The 21,880-nt window shown below is 42.8% G+C and overlaps 1 protein-coding gene across 15 annotated transcripts in view; it reads right to left on the bottom strand.

Moving 5' to 3' along the window:
• NEDD4L (NEDD4 like E3 ubiquitin protein ligase) overlaps positions 1 to 21,880 on the bottom strand; it is a 181,942-nt gene that overhangs the window by 17,017 nt on the left and 143,045 nt on the right. For 10 of the 15 annotated variants that reach the window (XR_014270225.1, XR_014270226.1, XR_014270227.1 and 7 more), the window contains 6 exons: positions 21,312 to 21,389; positions 19,787 to 19,841; positions 19,641 to 19,697; positions 14,979 to 15,037; positions 10,508 to 10,573; positions 1,667 to 1,896 (listed from right to left, as the gene is read on the bottom strand). Coding sequence is in view for 9 of the 15 variants with exons in the window: in XM_082497947.1 (XP_082354073.1) it covers positions 1,667 to 1,896; positions 10,508 to 10,573; positions 14,979 to 15,037; positions 19,641 to 19,697; positions 19,787 to 19,841; positions 21,312 to 21,389 (545 nt within the window). In the remaining 6 variants the exon portion in view is untranslated. The remainder of the gene's footprint in view (positions 1 to 1,666; positions 1,897 to 10,507; positions 10,574 to 14,978; positions 15,038 to 19,640; positions 19,698 to 19,786; positions 19,842 to 21,311; positions 21,390 to 21,880) is intronic. The other 5 variants (XM_082497952.1, XM_082497953.1, XM_082497951.1 and 2 more) reach the window with 1 other exon arrangement.

Here is a 21,880-nt window from a genome sequence, read left to right as displayed (position 1 = left end):
TCTAAATAACCAAGTCTTTAAATAACCAGATATTCAGATATGTTAGTAAATAATCTGAGCTTCGGGCCATTTCCTGTTCACTTTTGCAAGAGTGCAATAATGTAATTTATCCTTGTGTTCCTCAACAGGAGTGTCCGACAGTCTGCGGGTAGGCTGACCTAACCAAAACTGTCTTGCTACGACCACGATGATTCTTTGACATAGGTAAATAAAACCGCTGCTTGTGGGGTAACAGGATTCTACCTGTGGCAAGCGTAAGAGTTGTGTTAACCTCTCCAAAGGGTAAAAGCCTGGCATCACTGGGAACAGGAAAATTGCGCCATCAGCTTCAGTGGAATGAGAATTTCAGCTAAGTTCTCTCTTCTGCTGGGCTTGATTATTCACTCTTTCCAGCCAAATTTCAGGGCTTAAAATTTTAGGATTCTCTTTTGCAGTAGCTGCTTTTAGTTCTTGAAATATCTGAAGGTACTGAAGAGGAATTAAGTATAGGGCGGTGGTCCAGCCGTCCCAGGATAAAGACTGTTTCCTCACTAGCATCTTAAACAGCACGCACTAGAGAACACCTCTGAAATAGGCTTAACCCCCAGGACACTGGAAAAAGCCATCCAAGGACTAACACCTTTTACCTGGCTAACAAGCATTAAGACTTGTGCGAAAATGCGTGTCACGATAAGCCATTAGTGTAAAAGCAGTGTTTTTAATTTGCAGTACATTCTTAATCTGTGAAGAAAGGTATGGGGGTTTTAAGTAGTTTTTTTTTTTTCTTATTTCTTAAAATAATTAATTAGGTTTCTGAACCTAAAATGAAATAACATTGTACTGAAAATCTCTACAGTGAGCTCTATCCCGTAAATGGGAATACTTCAGAACAAATGTTTATCCAGTGAACTCTGTCAGCACAGAGGCATTCTGCAGCAGCCAGTGCTGTGCCTGCCAGTTGCGCTTCCCTTCAACGGCAGACTGTGTCTTCTCTGAGACGCAACTGCGAGAAAACTCTCATTGCGCAGTCTTTGTTCACCTACTTTACACTTATTAGAGAGTGAGCTTGATATTCACATAAAAACATCAGAACTACCGCCCGCAACTGAGAAATCCATCCTCACGGTAGCCAGTACACAACGTGGAATTACACACGGCATATTAAAACAAACGTACTCTAAGCAAGTGACTTGCTCTCTCATTTACACTAATGGATCGCTCAAAGATTTCAAAATTGGACAAAAGCAAATTTTAACTTCTGTAAGGCCACTGCTGTGTAAGCACTGAAATGCAGACGAGAAGCTGGTTTATGAGCTAATTGTAAAGGAGCACTAGAATCCTGGGCGGCAGGTGTTTCACAGCCTAGCGGGAGGGCATACAGAGAGTCTTCTGTCTGACCCCTCCTTTCACTATTACTAGCCCCAAAATCCGCAGTTTTGCCAGAAGCAAGGCAACGCTGAATACTGTCTTAATAATGAAATTTTTTTTATGAGGTTTCAGTGACAATTTGAAAGCTTCTCTGAAAAGCAAGTGAGGAATGATAGTACAGAGCAGAGCGATTTGGCTGATAAGAGTGTATACTGATGCACCATGAAGGATGATCTAACTACGTTCCAGTGTAACTATGCCTCTTATGCAAAATCTAATGTATATCCCTTATGAATGGAAATATTTAATGGACACTTACGTTGCTGAATATTCAAAGAGACCATAATAAGGGTTAAACATCTCCTTGGACAAGAGAAAAAACCATTCTCTGGCCACACCTCCATAGTCAAGTCCTTTTTCTGACTCAAATTCGATCCAGAGCCTGGCTTTCAGTACATCAGGTCTCTTCACGGACATGATTCTTCTGTAGGACTCCTCAAAAATATTATTTCTGTGTAGCTTCATCTCAAATCTGTTCGGTATATCAGCCTATGTTAAAGAGAGGTTGTATTATCCTTGTTAGTCTCAATAAATAAGTCTTCAGGCACATTACTGACCAGTGGTAACAACTAAACGACCGATTAAACAACTGATGTATAAAGTTTCCCCTTATTTTTGTTTCGCAGAGCTCTCTAAGTGTACAGGTCGACAGCATATGGTGAACAAGGGAAGTTCCAGTATAGTGCGTCAGAGATTTCTATGGTATTTGACAAAACAATGAAAACAAAAAAAGTAACAAGCAAACAACAAAAAGTGAGAAAAGGATTGATATTACTATGCTCTCCTCGAAGGGCATTTTAGCCTAAAATTGTAACAAATGCACAAGATTTATGCAACCGCTTTACTCTCCTGTCTGTAAAGGCCAGAACAGTTTCACCAGGAGAACACCTACAGTACCATACACACAACAGAAGTGAATTGCAAAGGTGGAAACAAAAGAGAATCAGGCTGCCCCAACGTTGGAGAAGTTCTGTCCAAATAGGAGGGAGCTAACGCGCAGTACGGTTTAGCCCAGGAAGGCAGAAAAGACAGAAGAGAATGGAATTAAGAATTTGTAGAAAGAAGCCTGGATGAACAGATAAAAATGACTGTTACAGACACGTATACTTTTCCTCATAATATTGACTTGAACCAACTGTTGCAGAAGGTTTGCTTTTTCCTGACAACTGAAGTGCTTATTGTGTGCAATCACTGCTCAAACTCAAGGTGAGAATTTGTCCTGGTTTGAGGTAAAACAGAACCAATTTTGTTCAGTAACTTCGCTTCTTAGCTGGGCCTCTTCTAACAACTGAAATTAACTGCATATTGTGCAGACAGTGTTCACTCTCTCAGAGTGATAAGGCCAATTGTTTATAGCTGATGCCCAGGCGTGGTATGCAGAGAGGCTCCTGCTTACACTTATTGTCATAACAGCCAAGGCCAACCAACTTTGTTATTTGCCACGTTGGAGGGTCGGAAGCGGAAAAGCATAGTGGGGTCCCACCTGCAGGGAGGAGCGGACAGGACAGGTGACCCAAAACTGACCAACAGGGTATTCCATCCCATCTGCCTCATGCTCAGTATAAAAGCTGAGGGACCAAAGGGTCAGGGGCTCTTCCTTCAATGGCCGACGTCTGAGGAGGACTCTCTCTGCCTGTGATCCCAATCCTGACTCCAGATCCGGAATCCAGTTCCCGTCCGCCACTGAGTCCAGCCTGGGACTGCCCCAGTGCCAGCCGGTGACGTGATTGTCATCTCGGGAGCTCGATACGGTTTTGTATATATTTTTCATTATTTCTTTTTATTTTATTATTAATATTTCATTAAAGTAGTTTAGTTTCTTCTAAACTCTTAAGTCTCTTTTTCCTCCTCTGCCTCTCTCTTTGTAGAGGGGTAGAGGGGAGCATCTGTCGGTCCCGCCTGGGGTCCCTCGGGTCCCCAGTGGTGGATTTGGCCTAAACCACGACAGATTAATTGGCGCCCAACGTGGGGCACGAACAGTGCTCCACCAGAGCTGTGATAAATTGTCCAAATAGTTTGAATTCCAACTTGCTCCGAGATTAGAACAGACAGCTCGCATTATGTCGTTCTTAGATAAAATCATGTATCATGCCTTTAAACAGCTTTGTTGGACTTTAATGCAGTCAGCTTGGTCTAACCTGTCAAATGCATTGCAAACTTTATTTATTCTTTGTCTTGTTATGGGAAGGTTTAAAGGTGCTATGTTGGTGTGGTTTGCAATTCAGATGTATAACACGATGAGGTGGGTAACGGCTCTACCTGTATATCTCGGGCATCAGGTGATGGATTCTGTTATTAATTATACTGTCGGTTCTACCTGGGGAATGTTTACTTCGCCCTTTGATACTTATGCTAATGTGACACCCTCAGAGCTGGGGCATGGAAACCTTCTGGGCTCTGAGGATAAGGACTGGTACCTTGTTAAGATCGTGATTTTGTTGTTGGTGCTTCTGAATGTGGTGCAGGGGTGGTTTATTGTGAAACATCTGTGCTGGGGTAGCTATAGGGTACCGTCCGCTGCCGCCACTCAGACCCGCGCAGCCGCTCGGCGATCTGCAGCGGCACAAACCGCGGCCCCGCCCGGCCCGGCCGCAGCTGCCCCCCCCAGAGCGACGGCAAAACCGGCAGCCGCCCCCCCCACCGCAACGGCACAGGCGCCTCCTCCGCCGCCGCCGCCTGCACCGGCACCACCGGCAGCCGCCCCCCCAACCACCACGGCACAGGCGCCTCCGCCTCCGCCGCCGCCGCCGCCTGCAACGGCACCGGCACCACCGGCAGCCGCCCCCCCCACCGCAACAACACCGGCCCCTCCACCGCCCGTCCCGGCACAAGCTACTGCAGCCACTACAACCAGTACCAAACCTACTCAAACTCCATCAAAATCGGCACAAGCTGCCCCGGTAACCAGGAGGAAGAAGAAGAGGTCAACTCCTTCCCCTACCCCTTACGACAAAGACCACCTCAAGTCAGATAGCTTGGGGGAGGGTTCTGAAGAAGATCCAGGGGAGGGTCCTTCAAGACCAGATAAGGGAAAGAGACCTTTGAAAAAAGACAGAGGCCAGAGTCCTTCTAGAGCAGATGCTGGAGAGGCCCCTTCTAGGGCAGCCTCACCACAGGAGGACTCAGATGTAGAGGTAGTTGTTAAATCCTTCTCTATGAAAGATCTGAGAAATATCAGGAAGGACTTTAGTCGTCATGAAGGTGAAACACTTGTCTCCTGGTTGCTCCGATGCTGGGATAATGGGGCAGATACCCTAGATTTAGATGGCAGAGAAGCTAGGCAATTGGGAAACCTGGCCAAGGATGGAGGTATTGATAAAGAGATTGGGAGAAAGACAAGCACTCTCAGTCTCTGGAGGCGACTGGTGTCAGCCATAAAGCTCAGGTATCCCTTTAAGGACGATATCGAATGCCGTCCAAGTAAATGGACCAACATGGAAAAAGGTATCAAGTACCTGAGAGAAATGGCTGTGCGAGAGGTGATTTATAGTGATGGGCAAGTGATTGTAGACCCTGATGAAATGCCATGCAAACGATCTATGCTAAAAAAGTTTGTACAAAGTGCACCATCAACATATTCCCACACATTGTCAACAATGGTCTGGGGAGGATCTGATACTGACACACCAACCGTAAATGAAGTGGTTAATAAGGTACAACAGTATGAAGACAGTCTCTCTCGTCCCTTTTCTGTGGCAGCCATAGAAAAGCTGACTGTGACCACTGAGAAAATGACTGAGAAGCTGACTGTGACCACCGAGAAAATGACTGAGAAACTGATTGAGAAAATAGAGCAAATGACCCAGAAATTAGTTGAGCAAACCGATAAACTGTTTGATAAACTAACCAAGGTGGAGGAAAAACTCCATTCTTTCCCTGTACAGACTCATGTTGCAGCTGCTAAGAGGAAACGCCCTCCTACTCAAGAGAAAAAACACCCTCCGACTCAAGACAAATCAAACCCGATGCGAGATATCCTGTGGTTTTGCCTCTGTGAATATGGAGAAGACATGAAGAAGTGGGATGGAGAACCTACCTCAGCCCTACAGGCACGGGTGCTTGAGCTGCAAAATGAAGCAGGTAGGAGAAAGGATTCTGACAGGAGGAAGGCTGCTCCAACCTACGGTAGGCGATCCTACGGACCAGGTAGGAACCGATCTGATAATCGTAGGTACTACGGTCAACATTAGAGGTGCCCTGCCTCCAGCCAGGAGGAGGAGAGGGACAACCGAGTTTATTGGACTGTGTGGATTCGATGGCCTGGCACATTAGAGCCACAAAAGTATAAAGCCCTAGTGGACACTGGTGCACAGTGTACCCTATTGCCATCGAATCATAAAGGGGCAGAAACTGTCACCATTTCTGGAGTGACAGGCGGATCTCAAGAACTGACTGTATTAGAGGCTGAAGTGAGCCTAACTGGGAATAAATGGGAGAAACACCCCATTGTTACTGGTCCAGATGCTCCGTGCATCCTTGGCATAGACTATCTCAAGAGAGGGTATTTTAAAGACCCAAAAGGGTATCGGTGGGCTTTTGGTATAGCAGCTGTAGAGACTAAGGATGTTACACAGCTGTCTACCTTACCCGGTCTTTCAGATGACCCTTCTGTTGTGGGACTGCTGAGGGTTGAAGATCAGCAGGTGCCAATTGCTACTGCCACGGTGCATCGACGACAGTATCGCACCAACCGAGACTCCCTGATTCCCATCCATAACCTGATTCGCCGGCTAGAGAGCCAAGGAGTGATCAGCAAAACTCGCTCACCCTTTAACAGCCCTATATGGCCAGTGCGAAAGTCTGATGGGGACTGGAGATTAACAGTAGACTATCGTGGCCTGAATGAAGTCACACCACCACTGAGTGCTGCTGTGCCAGATATGCTACAACTTCAGTATGAATTGGAGTCAAAGGCAGCCCAATGGTATGCTACAATTGACATTGCTAATGCCTTTTTCTCTATTCCTTTAGCAGCAGAGTGCAGGCCACAGTTTGCTTTCACCTGGAGGGGTGTCCAGTACACCTGGAATCGACTGCCCCAGGGGTGGAAACACAGCCCTACTGTTTGCCATGGACTGATCCAGACTGCACTGGAGAAGGGTGGGGCTCCAGAACACCTACAATACATCGATGACATCATTGTGTGGGGTAAATCAGCAGAAGAAGTTTTTCACAAAGGTAGGAAAATAATTAAGATTCTTCTGAAAGCAGGTTTTGCCATTAAAAGAGGTAAGGTCAAGGGACCTACACGAGAAATCCAGTTTTTGGGAATCAAGTGGCAAGATGGCCGTCGCCAGATCCCAATGGATATAATTAACCGAATAACATCTATGTCCCCACCTACTAACAAAAAGGAAACACAAGCCTTTTTAGGTGTTGTGGGTTTCTGGAGAATGCATATTCCAGGTTATAGCCAGATTGTGAAACCTCTCTATGAAGTAACTCGAAAGAAAAATGAGTTTATGTGGGGCCCTGAGCAACGACAAGCCTTTGAGCAAATTAAACAAGAGATTATGCATGCAGTAGCCCTTGGACCAGTCCGAACTGGACGGAACATTAAAAATGTGCTCTACACCGCAGCCGGGGACAATGGCCCTACCTGGAGCCTTTGGCAGAAAGCACCAGGGGAGACTCGAGGTCGACCCCTGGGATTCTGGAGTCGGGGATATAAAGGCTCCGAGGCCAACTATACTCCAACTGAGAAAGAAATCTTGGCAGCATACGAAGGAGTTAGAGCTGCTTCAGAAGTAATTGGTACTGAGGCACAGCTCCTCCTGGCGCCCCGATTACCAGTACTGGGCTGGATGTTCAAGGGTAAAGTTCCTTCTACTCATCATGCCACCGATATTACCTGGAGTAAGTGGGTTGCCTTAATCACGCAGCGAGCTCGAATAGGAAACCCAAATCGCCCAGGAATCGTAGAAGTGATCACAAATTGGCCCGAAGGCAAAGACTTTGGGATGCCACCAGAGGAGGTGGTGACACGTGCTGAGGAAGCTCCACCATATAATGAACTCTCAGATAATGAGAAACAGTATGCCTTGTTTACTGATGGGTCTTGTCGTATTGTAGGAAAACATCGAAGGTGGAAAGCTGCTGTATGGAGTCCTACACGACGAGTCGCGGAAGCTGCTGAAGGACAAGGTGAATCGAGTCAATTTGCAGAGGTAAAAGCCATCCAGCTGGCATTGGACGTTGCTGAACGAGAAAAGTGGCCAATACTCTATCTTTATACTGACTCATGGATGGTGGCAAATGCTCTGTGGGGGTGGCTAAAGCAGTGGAAGCAGAGCAACTGGCAGCGCAGAGGTAAACCCATCTGGGCTGCTGAGCTGTGGCAAGACATTGCCGACCGGCTAGCAAACCTAGTCGTAAAGGTACGTCACGTAGATGCCCATGTACCCATGAGTCGGGCCACTGAGGAACATCAAAACAATCAGCAAGCGGATCAGGCTGCTAAAATTTTCCAGACAGACTTGGACTGGGAACATAAAGGTGAACTATTCTTAGCTCGGTGGGCCCATGACACTTCAGGTCATCAAGGAAGGGATGCAACATATAAATGGGCACGTGACCGAGGCGTGGATTTAACCATGGACGCTATTGCGCAGGTTATCCATGACTGTGAAACATGCGCCGAAATCAAGCAAGCTAAACGGTTAAAACCTTTGTGGTATGGGGGACGATGGCTGAAATATAAATATGGGGAAGCTTGGCAAGTTGATTACATCACACTCCCTCAAACTCGCCAGGGTAAGCGCTATGTGCTTACAATGGTGGAAGCAAGCACCGGATGGTTGGAAACCTATGCTGTACCTCATGCCACTGCCCGGAATACCATCCTGGGCCTTGAAAGGCAAGTCTTGTGGCGACATGGCACGCCAGAAAGAATTGAGTCAGACAATGGGACTCATTTTAAAAACAATCTTATAAATAATTGGGCAAAAGAACATGGTATTGAGTGGATATATCATATCCCCTATCATGCACCAGCTTCTGGGAAGATTGAGCGATACAATGGACTGTTAAAAACCACCCTAAAAGCTATAGGAGGTGGAACCTTTAAAAATTGGGACAAACATTTACAACAAGCTACCTGGTTAGTTAACACCAGGGGATCCATCAATCGAGCTGGTCCTGCTCAATCAGACCTTTTACATATTGTAGAAGGGGATAAAGTCCCTGTGGTGCATGAAAGGAATTTGTTAGGGAAAACTGTTTGGGTTTTTCCTGCTTCAGGCAAAAGCAAACCCATTCGTGGGACTGTTTTTGCCCAAGGACCTGGATGTACTTAGTGGGTGATGCTGAAGGATGGAGAAGTTCAATGTGTACCTCAAGGGAATTTAACCCTTGGTGAGAATACTCAATCCTGAGCTGTATGATGCTGATCACTACATAATACTAACAGTGTTTAATAAGTGTTTTTCAGAATAACACAGTGGTGATGAAACCTGAGCTAACTTCATCAAGTGGCGTCCAGCAAGCTCTTCAAGATGAACATGCTACCCATGGGCATAAACCACAATGAATTTTGTACCATCTTTACTGCCCTGAGATGAGATCCTGCAATCATGAACTAAATGGACTTAAAATTTTGTATATAAACATAAACCGTAGATGAGTAACCTGCATATATCCATATCACATATAACTGTGTGTGTGTAAATTTGATGTATAAAAGTAATAGTAATCTGAGCAAGATGCAAATGGTATGGAATAAGGGGTGGAATGTCCTGGTTTGAGGTAAAACAGAACCAATTTTGTTCAGTAACTTCGCTTCTTAGCTGGGCCTCTTCTAACAACTGAAATTAACTGCATATTGTGCAGACAGTGTTCACTCTCTCAGAGTGATAAGGCCAATTGTTTATAGCTGATGCCCAGGCGTGGTATGCAGAGAGGCTCCTGCTTACACTTATTGTCATAACAGCCAAGGCCAACCAACTTTGTTATTTGCCACGTTGGAGGGTCGGAAGCGGAAAAGCATAGTGGGGTCCCACCTGCAGGGAGGAGCGGACAGGACAGGTGACCCAAAACTGACCAACAGGGTATTCCATCCCATCTGCCTCATGCTCAGTATAAAAGCTGAGGGACCAAAGGGTCAGGGGCTCTTCCTTCAATGGCCGACGTCTGAGGAGGACTCTCTCTGCCTGTGATCCCAATCCTGACTCCAGATCCGGAATCCAGTTCCCGTCCGCCACTGAGTCCAGCCTGGGACTGCCCCAGTGCCAGCCGGTGACGTGATTGTCATCTCGGGAGCTCGATACGGTTTTGTATATATTTTTCATTATTTCTTTTTATTTTATTATTAATATTTCATTAAAGTAGTTTAGTTTCTTCTAAACTCTTAAGTCTCTTTTTCCTCCTCTGCCTCTCTCTTTGTAGAGGGGTAGAGGGGAGCATCTGTCGGTCCCGCCTGGGGTCCCTCGGGTCCCCAGTGGTGGATTTGGCCTAAACCACGACAGAATTCAAGGAGTTATCAGTAAACGGGCAAAGACACTGGCAAGCGCCTCTTCAAACCACAGCTGGTGTTGCCAAGGCTGTTCACTGCGATCTAGGAGTCAATATCCCAGGCAAGCTAATACCGAGTGCTCTCTCACATTAAAGATGTTACCGACACTACCCCAGAACAAGAGCGCCAGAAGCTTGCGCCACACCCAGCACAACTGGGGGCTCTGACGTGCCAGCTTGGTCCAGCTCTGCGCTTCAGCCCACTGCTGAAGATGAAGAAGTATCAATCCTCACGCCTATTTGCAGCCTAAAGGCTTGTAAACTAACATACCATTTAGTCTCCCTTGCACTGGGAAATAGCGAATCATTGCTCCTTCCCTGCAGCCTTTTCGCTTGGATTTTGCATTCACATAGACAAATGTGAGTCTTAAAGACCTGTGAATGCTTTTGTTGAGAAGGCAATGGAACTCAAACTTTTCTTCATTTTTTTTGTTCCTACTTAACCCCTTCAGGAGCAGCACAATCAAGAAAAATTGGCCAGCGTGTTATAGCAAGGTACACCACCGGTCTGTGTCTATGCTCGGGATAGCCCGTTGTTTCTCCCAGACACAGCGTAGGGGACTCCGACCCAAAGCAGCACATTTCTACTCACTGGTTTCTTTAACTTCTTCCGGAAATAGTCATATTTCTGTTTGAACTCCCTGGAATACGGAACTGCCTATCAGAGAGAGAATCACAAATACAGATTATTCCACCTATTTGGCAGTTTGATATTCCAACATTATTTCAACAAAACCAAAATTTAAAGACATGCTATCTACATATGTATACCATAGGTCCTCTAATAAAACCCACCATGCATGAAGTACAGCAGCCAAAATTGTCCCATTTCTCAGCGTGTAATTTGAGTTGAAAGGTACGAAAACATTCAACCCAGGTCTTCTGTTTATCAACTACTTACGCTCTTTTTTTTTTTTTTCCTTTTAGAAACAGGAAAGAGAAAACCACTTTTCAACCCAGACAACAAATTTCGGAATGTATTGCTGCCATCCGCGTGTCTCACTGAGGAACACTGAGCGTGCCGCACGATGCGGAGTTTTCAAAACGCCTAGGGTTACCACAGCATATGGATTTGCACGGCTGAAAGTGCTAAGCATTGTTAAGGGCTACTCAAAAGACACAAAACTAAAAGAATTTTGAAAATGAATCTAAAAACAAGTTAAGGGCCTCCAGTAAAGCTACGACATTAACAACAAACACTGTTCACCCTCCAAAAAGTGCGGGACACAGAATTAACTAGGCAGGGTAATGTCCATGGCTAGAAATCATCTTTTCAGCCCAATATGAACGCATCTAATTCTTAATAGTTATCAAGCTATCACAAAACTATATAAAAACTATTTTGTAAATTACTTATAATGAAAATATACACCGCCATAATGTCTTTATCCAGAATCCAAAAGCATTTCATAAACAAATTAACATTCTTTTGAACCCAGCACAAGTCCCTGTGTAATATGTATCCGAATGCTCACTGCGGATGCCTGTGAGTTAGCCCACGTTTGTAAGTAACAGCAGCATAACATAACAATTGTGGAAGTTTTTTTAAAAACAGGGCACAGTGAAGGTTGGTAGAATTACATTAATCAGCAGAGCTGGAAATTGGTTTCTGGTGCCTATCAACACCCCATAACAAATGCCACAGGTCTCCGAAGTATTTATGTGGATTTCCAGATGCGTGAAAGGCATCTCGGGACGACTGCAGGCATGCCCAAATCGAGGTTCAACAACGGTTCTCCCAAGCTCCGTCATTCAGTTTTGAAAGATGTTTCTGTTTAAGACTGCGCTTCTCTCTCCTGCTACCACGCTGTAGAGGCGAGCGAGGACTGGGCGCTAAGCTAGAGGTTTGCCATGGTTGGTGTGAGCCCACCCGCCCCTCGCCGCCCAGCGCAGTAGGCAGTAAGATGACAGTGTTTTCTGCTACCTACTTGTCCTCCTCAGATTCCCCTGCTCTTGCACCAGATCAGACGTGCACACCAACGTCCAAAAAGGCCGAGCCTTTTACGGCACACATAGACACAAAAGCACTGAAGCGCATTGGCCATGGAGCAGGAGTACGGGTAAGAGCCATCCGTGCTCCTGACTGCCAGTCCCGGGACTGTCCTACGTTCCCAGCCTTCGGATCACACGGCCATAAACCAAAGCTGTGAATTAAACTAACGAACAGGGATAGGCTGCAAAAGCGATACTATGACACAAATAACTAACAAATAACTGCTATGTATTTAAGTAAAATTCTTTAATTCTCTGTGGGCCTTTTCGACAATTAATTTTCTGAGAATTAAGAATCCTTAATTCTCTGGTTTTTGACACCTTATGCAACATCAGTTTAACCAGTTTGGAAAAAGCCTTGAAAAAAGAAAAGAAATAAAAAAGGCTTCCTGGCCTCCATCATAACATTTTCCAACTACATCCCTACTTTCCTTTGCTCTACTGTTCCTTCAAGATGAAAGGGCAGACCTAGTAAAACAACTAGCTAAACAAACAAAGTGTCTTTTTTGGGAGCGAAAGAATGATTTTGAATTCCACAGGACTGCAAAAGTTACATTCTCTGTTCTCCGAAGGCTGAATCACTAATTGCAAAGTCCAGTTCAAGTTCAGTTTCTGGGTGAGGACCGGGATTTTGGGGGAGGGTAGTTATGGGCTGGTCTTGAACTAGATTCCTGACTGGCTGGAGGTGAGAGCGGGAGGTGGAAATATTTCTATAGGAGTTTTCTCTTGTGGATGAGGAGACATGAAAAATTAAAAATAATAAAAAAATCAAACAAAATCATCTTACTCTGATGATAATATGACTTTACTACAGCCATTAAATAATCTTTCAACATGTTTCCATTGTTTAAATGCAATGTGAAATGCAATTTAAGTAGATCTTTGTTTTTGTCGTGGCATCAAAAATACTATGAAAAGCATTAAGACAAATCCTTAATACTTATATGGCTGTAAAATGGATTTGACCTTGCTTTCTCTTAAAAAAAAACAACCAAACAAATAAGTGTTATTTACTTAATGGGATTATGATTGACCCTTATTACCTTGAAATAAAATTTCCCACATAGTCTCTCTCATTTATACTTAACATTTCTGGGAAAATTAACATTAAGAATTGGTATAGCATACTGTATATTACAGCTCAAGCGTTAAGTGCATGATAAATGAGTAAATCACTCCAACAGCAATTACGTTCAAACAAGTGATTATTATTGAACTTATTAATAAACAAGAGGAATTGGAATTACACCATGCAGTAGTTAATCTGCTGTGTCCTGAGACCCTTAAAAATCCTGAGGATTTACCCAAAATAAAAAGGTATTCTGGGCACCCGGGAACATCCTAGGGTTGGAAGTCTGATCACTCACAATACCATAAAATGGCATAAACTGGCATAAGCCAGCATAAGAAGGTTAAAGAATCACTCCGTATATTTTACGTTTTGAAAATCTGATATTGAAGTAAAAGCATATATTTATCTTTTCTAAGGCTGATATTCTGAAATCTCTTACTTTACCTGCAGTAAGTCCATGTCTCTTAAAAGGACAGACCCAATTTTTGTCTTTTTTACACTCTGGATCCCACATAATCACAACTCTCCCATATCAAGTGGAAACAGCTTTTTACTATCCAGAAATCCAAAAATGAATACCCCATTGTCTCAGCTCGGCAAAATTCTATTGTCAGTAATGACTCAGATAACGGGCAAATATGAACATTTTCCTATACCCGTCCCTAAAACCTTACAATCTAGGATTCAGCACAGAGAACTCTGTCTGAAATTCTCAAGATCTGCCTTTACGATTCAGAGCGGACACGTGCCTTTCGCCTAGCCTAATACAGAAACATACTATTTTAGCACAATGGAGGAATAAAAGATAAGATGCAAAGATTTAATATTGTTTGTTCCATATTAAGTAATTTATAATATCAACAAGCGTGGAGAAAGAAAAAAATCTGAAGAATATTTTATACTTACATTATTTTAGATGTAATTTAGTTAAAACCACATTTTTTCCCCCAATTCATCCGTTTGGATGTCAAAAGTACGCTAAAGATATCACTCTTACTTTTGTCCTGGAATCTCACCATCACAATGCGCAGCACATACAACAGCACAAACCGTGTTGAAATCTTAATTTTTTTTTTTTGTTTCTCAGCCAGAGATCACATGAGTAATCAATCTCTTTCAGAAATCACATTCATCATCATCACTTAGTGGAGGAAGCTTTGCGTTGCAGGAGGAGAATGGAACAAACGAGAAACGATGGGTTTCCTTGTGTTTCAGAGCGTGAAACGCCATTCGGGCTATTTAGCTATGCAGCTACCGAATGGATGGAGCTTCGCTCAGAAACAACACAACAATATAAAAAATTAAAACCAGCCAAACAAAACCATCTCTATCCTTCTGAAGAGCCTTCTCTTCCTCCCCACTGAAACAGAGGTATTCTGTGATTTACTGTCGTATCTACCGATCAAGAGTGTTTCCTAGACACTCCAGGGCAGAAGCCAACTTCACCTGCTAATGGCTACAAACTGGACTCGTACCATACCACTGGAGAAGTTCCCTAGCTAGGTACCTACTGCTAGGAAAGCTTCCAAACCCATCAAATTCAAACCGACTGTCTGACGTGGGAATAGTGTGCACAGCACTGCAGTTCCAAATGTTCCAGTGATTCCTAATTAGCCCACTACTGCTTTGGACCCCTGGCAGGAGAGTCCCCAGGGCACTCCAGCCTGTGCGCAACAAAATAGGTATGAACAACAACAAAAGAGCGGTATGAGCATTTAAATGCTGGGGCCAAGGCATCAGTTTTGGGGCCTGTTGGCAGGCTGTCACACGATGGCAGCCCCCCCTGCCCTTGCAGACTCACAGAAGCTGGCACTGAGCCTCCATGTCCGTCGGGAAAAGGCAATCCATGGCAGAGGTCCTGCTGCCTGGTCTGTCCACCAGGCAGAGGCCGATCTCATCCGCACACTGGGCATGACCTGCTGCTCGACAATGCCTCCTGCCTGTACCGAATGTACACGAGTCACAGCATTTAATGGGAAAAAAACATAGCAGTACTTACTGGACCAGTAATTGCTGGGTTCTGCAGTCTGGGATCTTCCCACTGGGTAATTTTATTATCTGTAAATAGCAAAAGAAATTACATCGTTACTTCTCTGTTACCACACTGTGAATTTATCTTGTTTTTTTCTCCCTACAACTGTTTTCCCTACCATTCCCACAACTTAGTAGTTCAGGGTTAGAAAAGGCTGCATTCGCCCATCTACACCAAAACCCCATCACACTGTTTAGTTGAAAACACTCATTCAAAAATGCAAAACTACAACAGAATCCAGTGTATTTACACTGCTTTAATTTCGACGTCTGTAGTAGTAAATATGTTCTATTTGAACATGGTCTCGGATTCACCTCATATTAGAAATACACAGACTTCATGCCTGAAAGGTAAAGGAACCCAAAAACTTTGTCAAATGACAGACTAAGCTTACTTTTTTGAAATTTTGCATAAAGATAGCCAAAATGTAATACTTATAAAAGACAGTCTGTATTTAAATTTGGAGGGAATAACATCTCTTTTGAAAGAAGTGTCCTAGACACTGATTTGATGAAAAGGTTATAGGACCATTAAGGAAGGCAAAATGATACAGTTATGGTGTAAGACGCCATTGAGTTTTGACCAAAGGAGATTTTGGCAGTAACATGACAGAATCCAGTTCTATTTGTCTACAGCTTTTAAGAGGGTCTCTATGTCACCAGGAGGGTGACATGGTCAGGTAACAGAGAACCATGGTGAAACTCTCCCTGCCTCCAGACAACTGCTCCTCACAAGATTCTGAACACAACAGAATCACAACAAAACGATGATGTTGCAACAATAAGACAATGCTCCAAAAACCAAACTAGATGCCACCTGCAATGGCAAGGTTTAACTCATCCATTTGCTGCACTGAAAGGGTAATACGAATACATCTGGTTGTCACATGCACTGCTTTGATTTATGAACACTCTCTTAAGATAGCAGTCCAGATTTTAAGTTTTGTAATTGCTAAATTTGGGAATAAACACACTAAGTTTCAAGAAAATTGTTTTTATGGCTACTATAGGTAAAAGCAAAGAACCAAACCCACTGATATTAAAACACAAGTATGTTCCACGTTTCTACAGCTGGAAAAGACCCGTAAGTATTGAGCACCCCAAGCTAGTTTTAAAATGGACTGGGATTTGAAAGGTGACATTCATTAAATGCTAACTGAAGAAAATTTAAAAAGATCACAAGCACATTTCAAGAAACTCGATCTACCCGTTAATTTAATATTAGAATACTATTTTATTTCCCTTGCCGCATCAAGTCTATTTAGTACTTATGGAAATTATGGAGGAAGGCTGTTAGACTGACAGCTCCCGGAACCACATGGGATCCACAGGCCAGATGGGCGTGATGCCGAATCTGGCCCTTTCCAGTTTGCTCCAACCTGTTCCCTCAAATTTCCTTCGACAAAGATTACTGGTTTTATACCAATTCATTCCTTATACCTACTTGAAATTGCCAGCCACGAATCACGGTGGCGATTTTCTGTGCGATCAAAGATGGCACTGGAAATGACTGCAAGTTTATCAATTCCTTCTTATTGCCCTACATACTTAAGAGTATGATGTTACTGACAAATCTTTGTCCACATTTTTTTTCAGAGTATTACAGTGATAGGGACTTCAAATTATAAATGCTATTCCAGGACTTAAATGCCCCAACAACGGGAAGGGTCTAACCTGAACTGCTCTACCTGGAATTGTACCTCAAGATTCTCTGTCTTATCCACATCTGCTTTGGATAACAAATTCATTCCTTTGGCAGGACATTTTCGAAAATCTACCATCTCTCTTGAGTCTCCACACAAATACAATACTCTGTCTTCCCTTGTAAATCGGGCTCTAGGGCCCTTGAGGATTCCCTCTTTTCCTCCGGTCCCTTTCCAAATGGCGCACTGCCTTCCTGAAGCTGGGGACCCAGCGTGGCTACAGGGTTAGCACAGCCAAGCCGCTACCGCTGCTCACGAGATTAGAAGGATTACTTCAGGTCTTATTTAAGACACTCCTGTTCATACATCACAGGATGAGTTAACTCACGGTCGGCTGATGATATATTCTTCATGCCCTGTTCAACCAAAATTCTGCTAATTATTCCCATTCTGAGTAATGCTTTGCAATTCTTATTTAACAGCTTCTTCCTTCGCACTACCGCGGCAATTCGCCAGACTCATTCCGATTTCTCATCCTGTTCCAGTGAGCCCCTCTCACCTCTCCTCCGCTGTTGTTTTCTGCTGAACTAACGAGTACATTCCCCCTCATTCATTGGTCAATCACAAACGAACATACAGAAAAACGGTGGGTCCGAGACAGACTTTGAGGGGAACCCAGTTAATATATCCATCCCTCTGGCAGTGAACCGCTGGTACCTGGCCTGCATATGGCTGGAAAACCTTTATGTTTTCCCTCGCAATACCTCCAAACAGAGAGACTGTAATCTCCTATAAGGCTCCTAGGAAATGCAGAAGTATATGCACGCTACAACAAATAGAGAATACTATTTCATTCATGGATGGTAAATAATGTCGACTTAGCTAGCTAAGGACCGGTCACGGACACCTAGAGACTGTATTTTTGTTAAAAGATTGGCCACTGCAGAAATTAGAACTGTTTACAATTAAAACACAAAAATATTTTCAGGCTGCTGTGTTACAAGTAATCCCAAAATTATTTTAGCAGTACCTTGCTTTACTAGTTTGTGTGGCATGCGTAATAGCAGTTTGCACTGCTCCACAAGAGGAGGTTGCCCTGCTGGTTGCATTCCTTTTTTACAGTTTCTCTCAGGGATGAGAAAACATTTAAAAAATGGGACAATATTGGATAATTATGTAGAAGAATTACAAAATGGACCTGGGGAACCAGGCCATTAATAGCAGCTGAATCTGTTAACACTTTCAACATTTATATTGTATTCTAATAATGAAATTGAGCGTATCTGTTGCACCTTCCTAACCCCTTTAGCAGAGACGGACCGAAACGATGGCCAGTTTATCATGGGAACGGGCACTGCGACTTGCCTTGAGGGCGAGCACAGCTGATGGCCCCCCCAGCTGATTTCAGCGTATGCTCTCAAGTTAGCCACGAAACAAGTACGCGCTGGCGGGCTCTGGCACAAACCCACCGTTCTGGTCAGTTGTCATCGCACTTCTTATCGATACTGTGAAAACAACTGCTACCGTTGAGATTGCTCAAGCCAAATGAATCCCTGTTTGCAGTCATTCCCTAAATACGGAGCACAGCATTATCACAATGGAGCTGCAGCGTGTCACTGTAATGCCGCTGGCACCACCTCTGCTCCTCGACTCCACTTGCAATTGCAACGGTGCGGCACCAGACTGGGACCAAAAGGGTATTTGCTGGAAACAAGCAGCATTATAAAAAAAGGCCTCTAAACTTTTGTAAAGACTGCTGTATAAGAAGCTAAGAAAACTCAGACCCAAAAAGGGTCTAGAGAGAGATTTCAGATGCAAATAAATTTAGTTTTATAACATTTATAAATTCTTTGGGGAATTCTAATTAACGTACAACTTTAACACTCCATTTACTTTTAGAGACTAACAGGTGCTTAAGTAGATTTAGGAGGCTGAAACATGAAAACCTTTTAAAGGAGGTTGAGAGGCTCAACAATTATACAGATATTTAAATAAGACAGCTTTATTCTGTGACTCTTCAGTGACAGTAGTTTAGAATAATTTGCCATATTTAAGTTTCCAGATAACTGTTGGGAGAAACAATGTATAGAAGAAGAATAATTCTGTACTGATGTTTGGAAGAGGTTAATCTTGTGCTCGATTAATGTATTATTCCTAATTTTTATTTAAAACTATTTATATAATTTCAAAATTTGTATTACTTTAGAGACAGACTTTTAATGATGATTTAATAATGTCCTATATACAACTACACATAAGCATCGGAGTCAGTGTTACTCATACTGAAGGAAAAATGTAATACTGTCAAAATATGTATAATAGTTTAAGATTTTAATTCTTTAAGTTTTGCATAGCATATGTACCCTCTTCTAACAGTTTTGTGAGTTATCTGTTTCTGTGAAGATTATGCCATCTGTAGAAATACCTCATTAAAAAGTCCAGCTGAAGTTTTTTTTAAAAAAAAAAAAAAAAAAAAAAAAAAAAGAGGAGGAGAGAACCCAACCTTTCTGGGCTGCTTTATTTTCAAACAACAACAAAAACTCACATGGTAGTTCTGAGATGCTGTAATAAGACAAGTCTACAATGAGACATCACTTACACTAGAACTTCACTAACAGAACTGAATAATATTAATGGGCTGGGTGCAGTTTAACATGCTATAAATAGGAAATAAGATCAGAATCAGCACTGCCACAAGACCTTCGTAAAGGAGAGGAACGAGTGCTTATCAGCGCTAATTTCTCCACTGCCTATATGTGGAGTTGTGGCTATATGTTCTTTTCTCATCTTATTTTCTATTTCTAGTGTATATTTTAATTTATTAAGTGCAAATAAGCCATGGGATCATCAACAACAACAACAACAAATCCAAAATATCAACAAGAACAAAAGAAACCACAAAGAAGAAATGTTAATGCTTCACAAGTCAGAGAGGGACAAAGCTTGATGAGCCAATTAAAAGCAAGCTTTCAGTGAATATACAGTACCGTATGAGGGCACTAAGTCTCTGGTATCAATGTCTCCACATATCAACACCTGGCTTCCTAAATGAAGAGTAAAATTATAAAGCTTTCACTTCAATATTTATTACCTCCCTTTGTCTATTTGCTGTAGTACCCGAGTGCTTACTTACTATGGTCTATATAAAACGTTCTTCCATCCAAATGTATTCTTTCCTCCCAACCAGGCTGGAATTGGGGAAAAAAAAAAAAAAAAAAAAAAAAAAGAGAGAAAATAAGCAAAACACTACCACTGACACAGCACGAAGCAATACACTATCCACACCTCCTTAAATCGTCTGATAGACACTTGTGAGGTAGAAAACGCAAAATGATCACAGAGGCATTATGTCAAGGCCAAAAATCTAGGAAGATTCAAAGAATTGCCTATTTATACAGGTAACTGTATCCAATACAGTAAATCTTTTTTTCAAGTTTGGAAGCGGAAGCTTCTTGCACCAGGGTTTATACGCATTTCCTCCTATGAGGAAAGGCTCACAAAGACTAGACTGTCCATCATTGGTTAGGGTCGAGAGTTTCTGCTTCTACTTCTGAAACCCACGTGGGTTCTTTACTGTAAACAGGTACGCCAGGATGCCGTCACAGGGGGACGAGAATGTCTAACCTAGTCCTCAATTCCTCCCTTTTTATCCATTCCCTCTCCTCATCTTCCAAATCATAGTATAGGAAGGAGAAGAAATGGCACACTGTTGGCAGATGCAATGCTGTCCAGTCTAGCACTCATTCCACCTGTATGCTCTACACGAGCTTCAGACTTCTATAAAATACAGACGAGAAACGATTTCATTTCAATCTTTTTTGAGAAACTCTTGTTAAATTCTGTAGTCACTCAAAAATGGATTGTTTAGCTGAGTTTAAATCTGTTACTAATTATGTATTTCCAGGGATACGTCAGGCTATCCCGATTTCACTGCAGGTTTCACCTCTTGTAATTAACAGAATAAATTGCAAATTGGTCCCTCATTTCCTCCCATGCAATGCCTCCTATCTAAGCAATGTGTCTTCGAAGATTAAGGCATGCTCAATGTATCTGGGGAACTGCAAAAGAACAGCTCCTTCCACAGCTGTTTTCTTAAAGACAAATTCCATTACTGCTGGGCGGTAGGCCGGGAACGCATCGGAATAAATATTTTCAACTCGGCCATTAAGGATACAGTTTCTTAAAAACAAAGCAAAGCTCTGGATTTGACATGGCTGTAAATGAATATTACACTTCGGTTACAAGTGTGGCAAAACTTATGACATTAAAATTATAATTTTCTCTGCAAAATATGGAAGTTTCATTGAGAACCCAAAATTTATCGAGATTTCTAAATGCCAATATATGCTGGTACACTAATAGAGCTCACTTTGAACAATCTGCTCCAGGAACAGGTAGTTATCTAAAAGCACACAGTCAGAGATATAAGGAAGATAAGTTTCTTCAAAGCTCAGAGCTTCAGATAAACAAAGAAACTCGTAAACATTTCAGAAATACTATGGGCTGGCTTCAAAGAGCAGACAGATCACAATAACGCTTATAGCTTTTATATCTTCAGAAAAGCGATGACAGCAGCGTATGTGTCCACATACAATATACGACTGCAATAATAGATTAGACCACATAATATATTAAAATACATACACATTATCACTTACAGGAAGAGGGCCCAAATCATTAGGGTTCAAAGAGGCTTTTGATCTCAAATGCACCGGAAATTTCAGTCGTGGATCCTCCTGTAGCAGAAATATAAAAATATAATACATTATATTAATAAAAAAGCAGTGCCAATCACAGCAAAATACAATACAGTTATGGACAGTCTCAAACTAAACAACAATCCAAATCTCCATTGCACTGTGTGCCTCTAAAACCCAATTTGGGGGAATTTAAAAACAGTACTTGTATGCAACGATTTGTCAAGTATAAAAAGGTCAAACACAAAATGCAAAACACTGCTACATGGTATATGATGTATAAATGCACCAAAACGTAAGAGGATACAAACAAATAAGTTTCCTTTCTCGGAGTGCAGCCATGGCAGCACTACGGTCCTTTCAGGACATTAGCTACTCAACTCGACGGCTACCGTACACGGCTGCGTGGAGGATTCAGCCAGGTTCCCACATCAGCTTTATGAAAAGATAGGCGGGCACATCCCCTCTCAAAGACGAGGAAGACGCCATGATAAAACGGGGGGTATACAGGCGGGAAAAGAAAGACTTAA

Source organism: Vanellus vanellus, assembly GCF_965231255.1.
Source record: "Vanellus vanellus genome assembly, chromosome: Z".
NCBI classification, from domain to species: Eukaryota; Metazoa; Chordata; class Aves; order Charadriiformes; family Charadriidae; genus Vanellus; species Vanellus vanellus.
The sequence above is the reverse complement of the archived record's forward strand: the minus strand, read 5'-3'. Positions and strand labels throughout refer to the sequence as shown.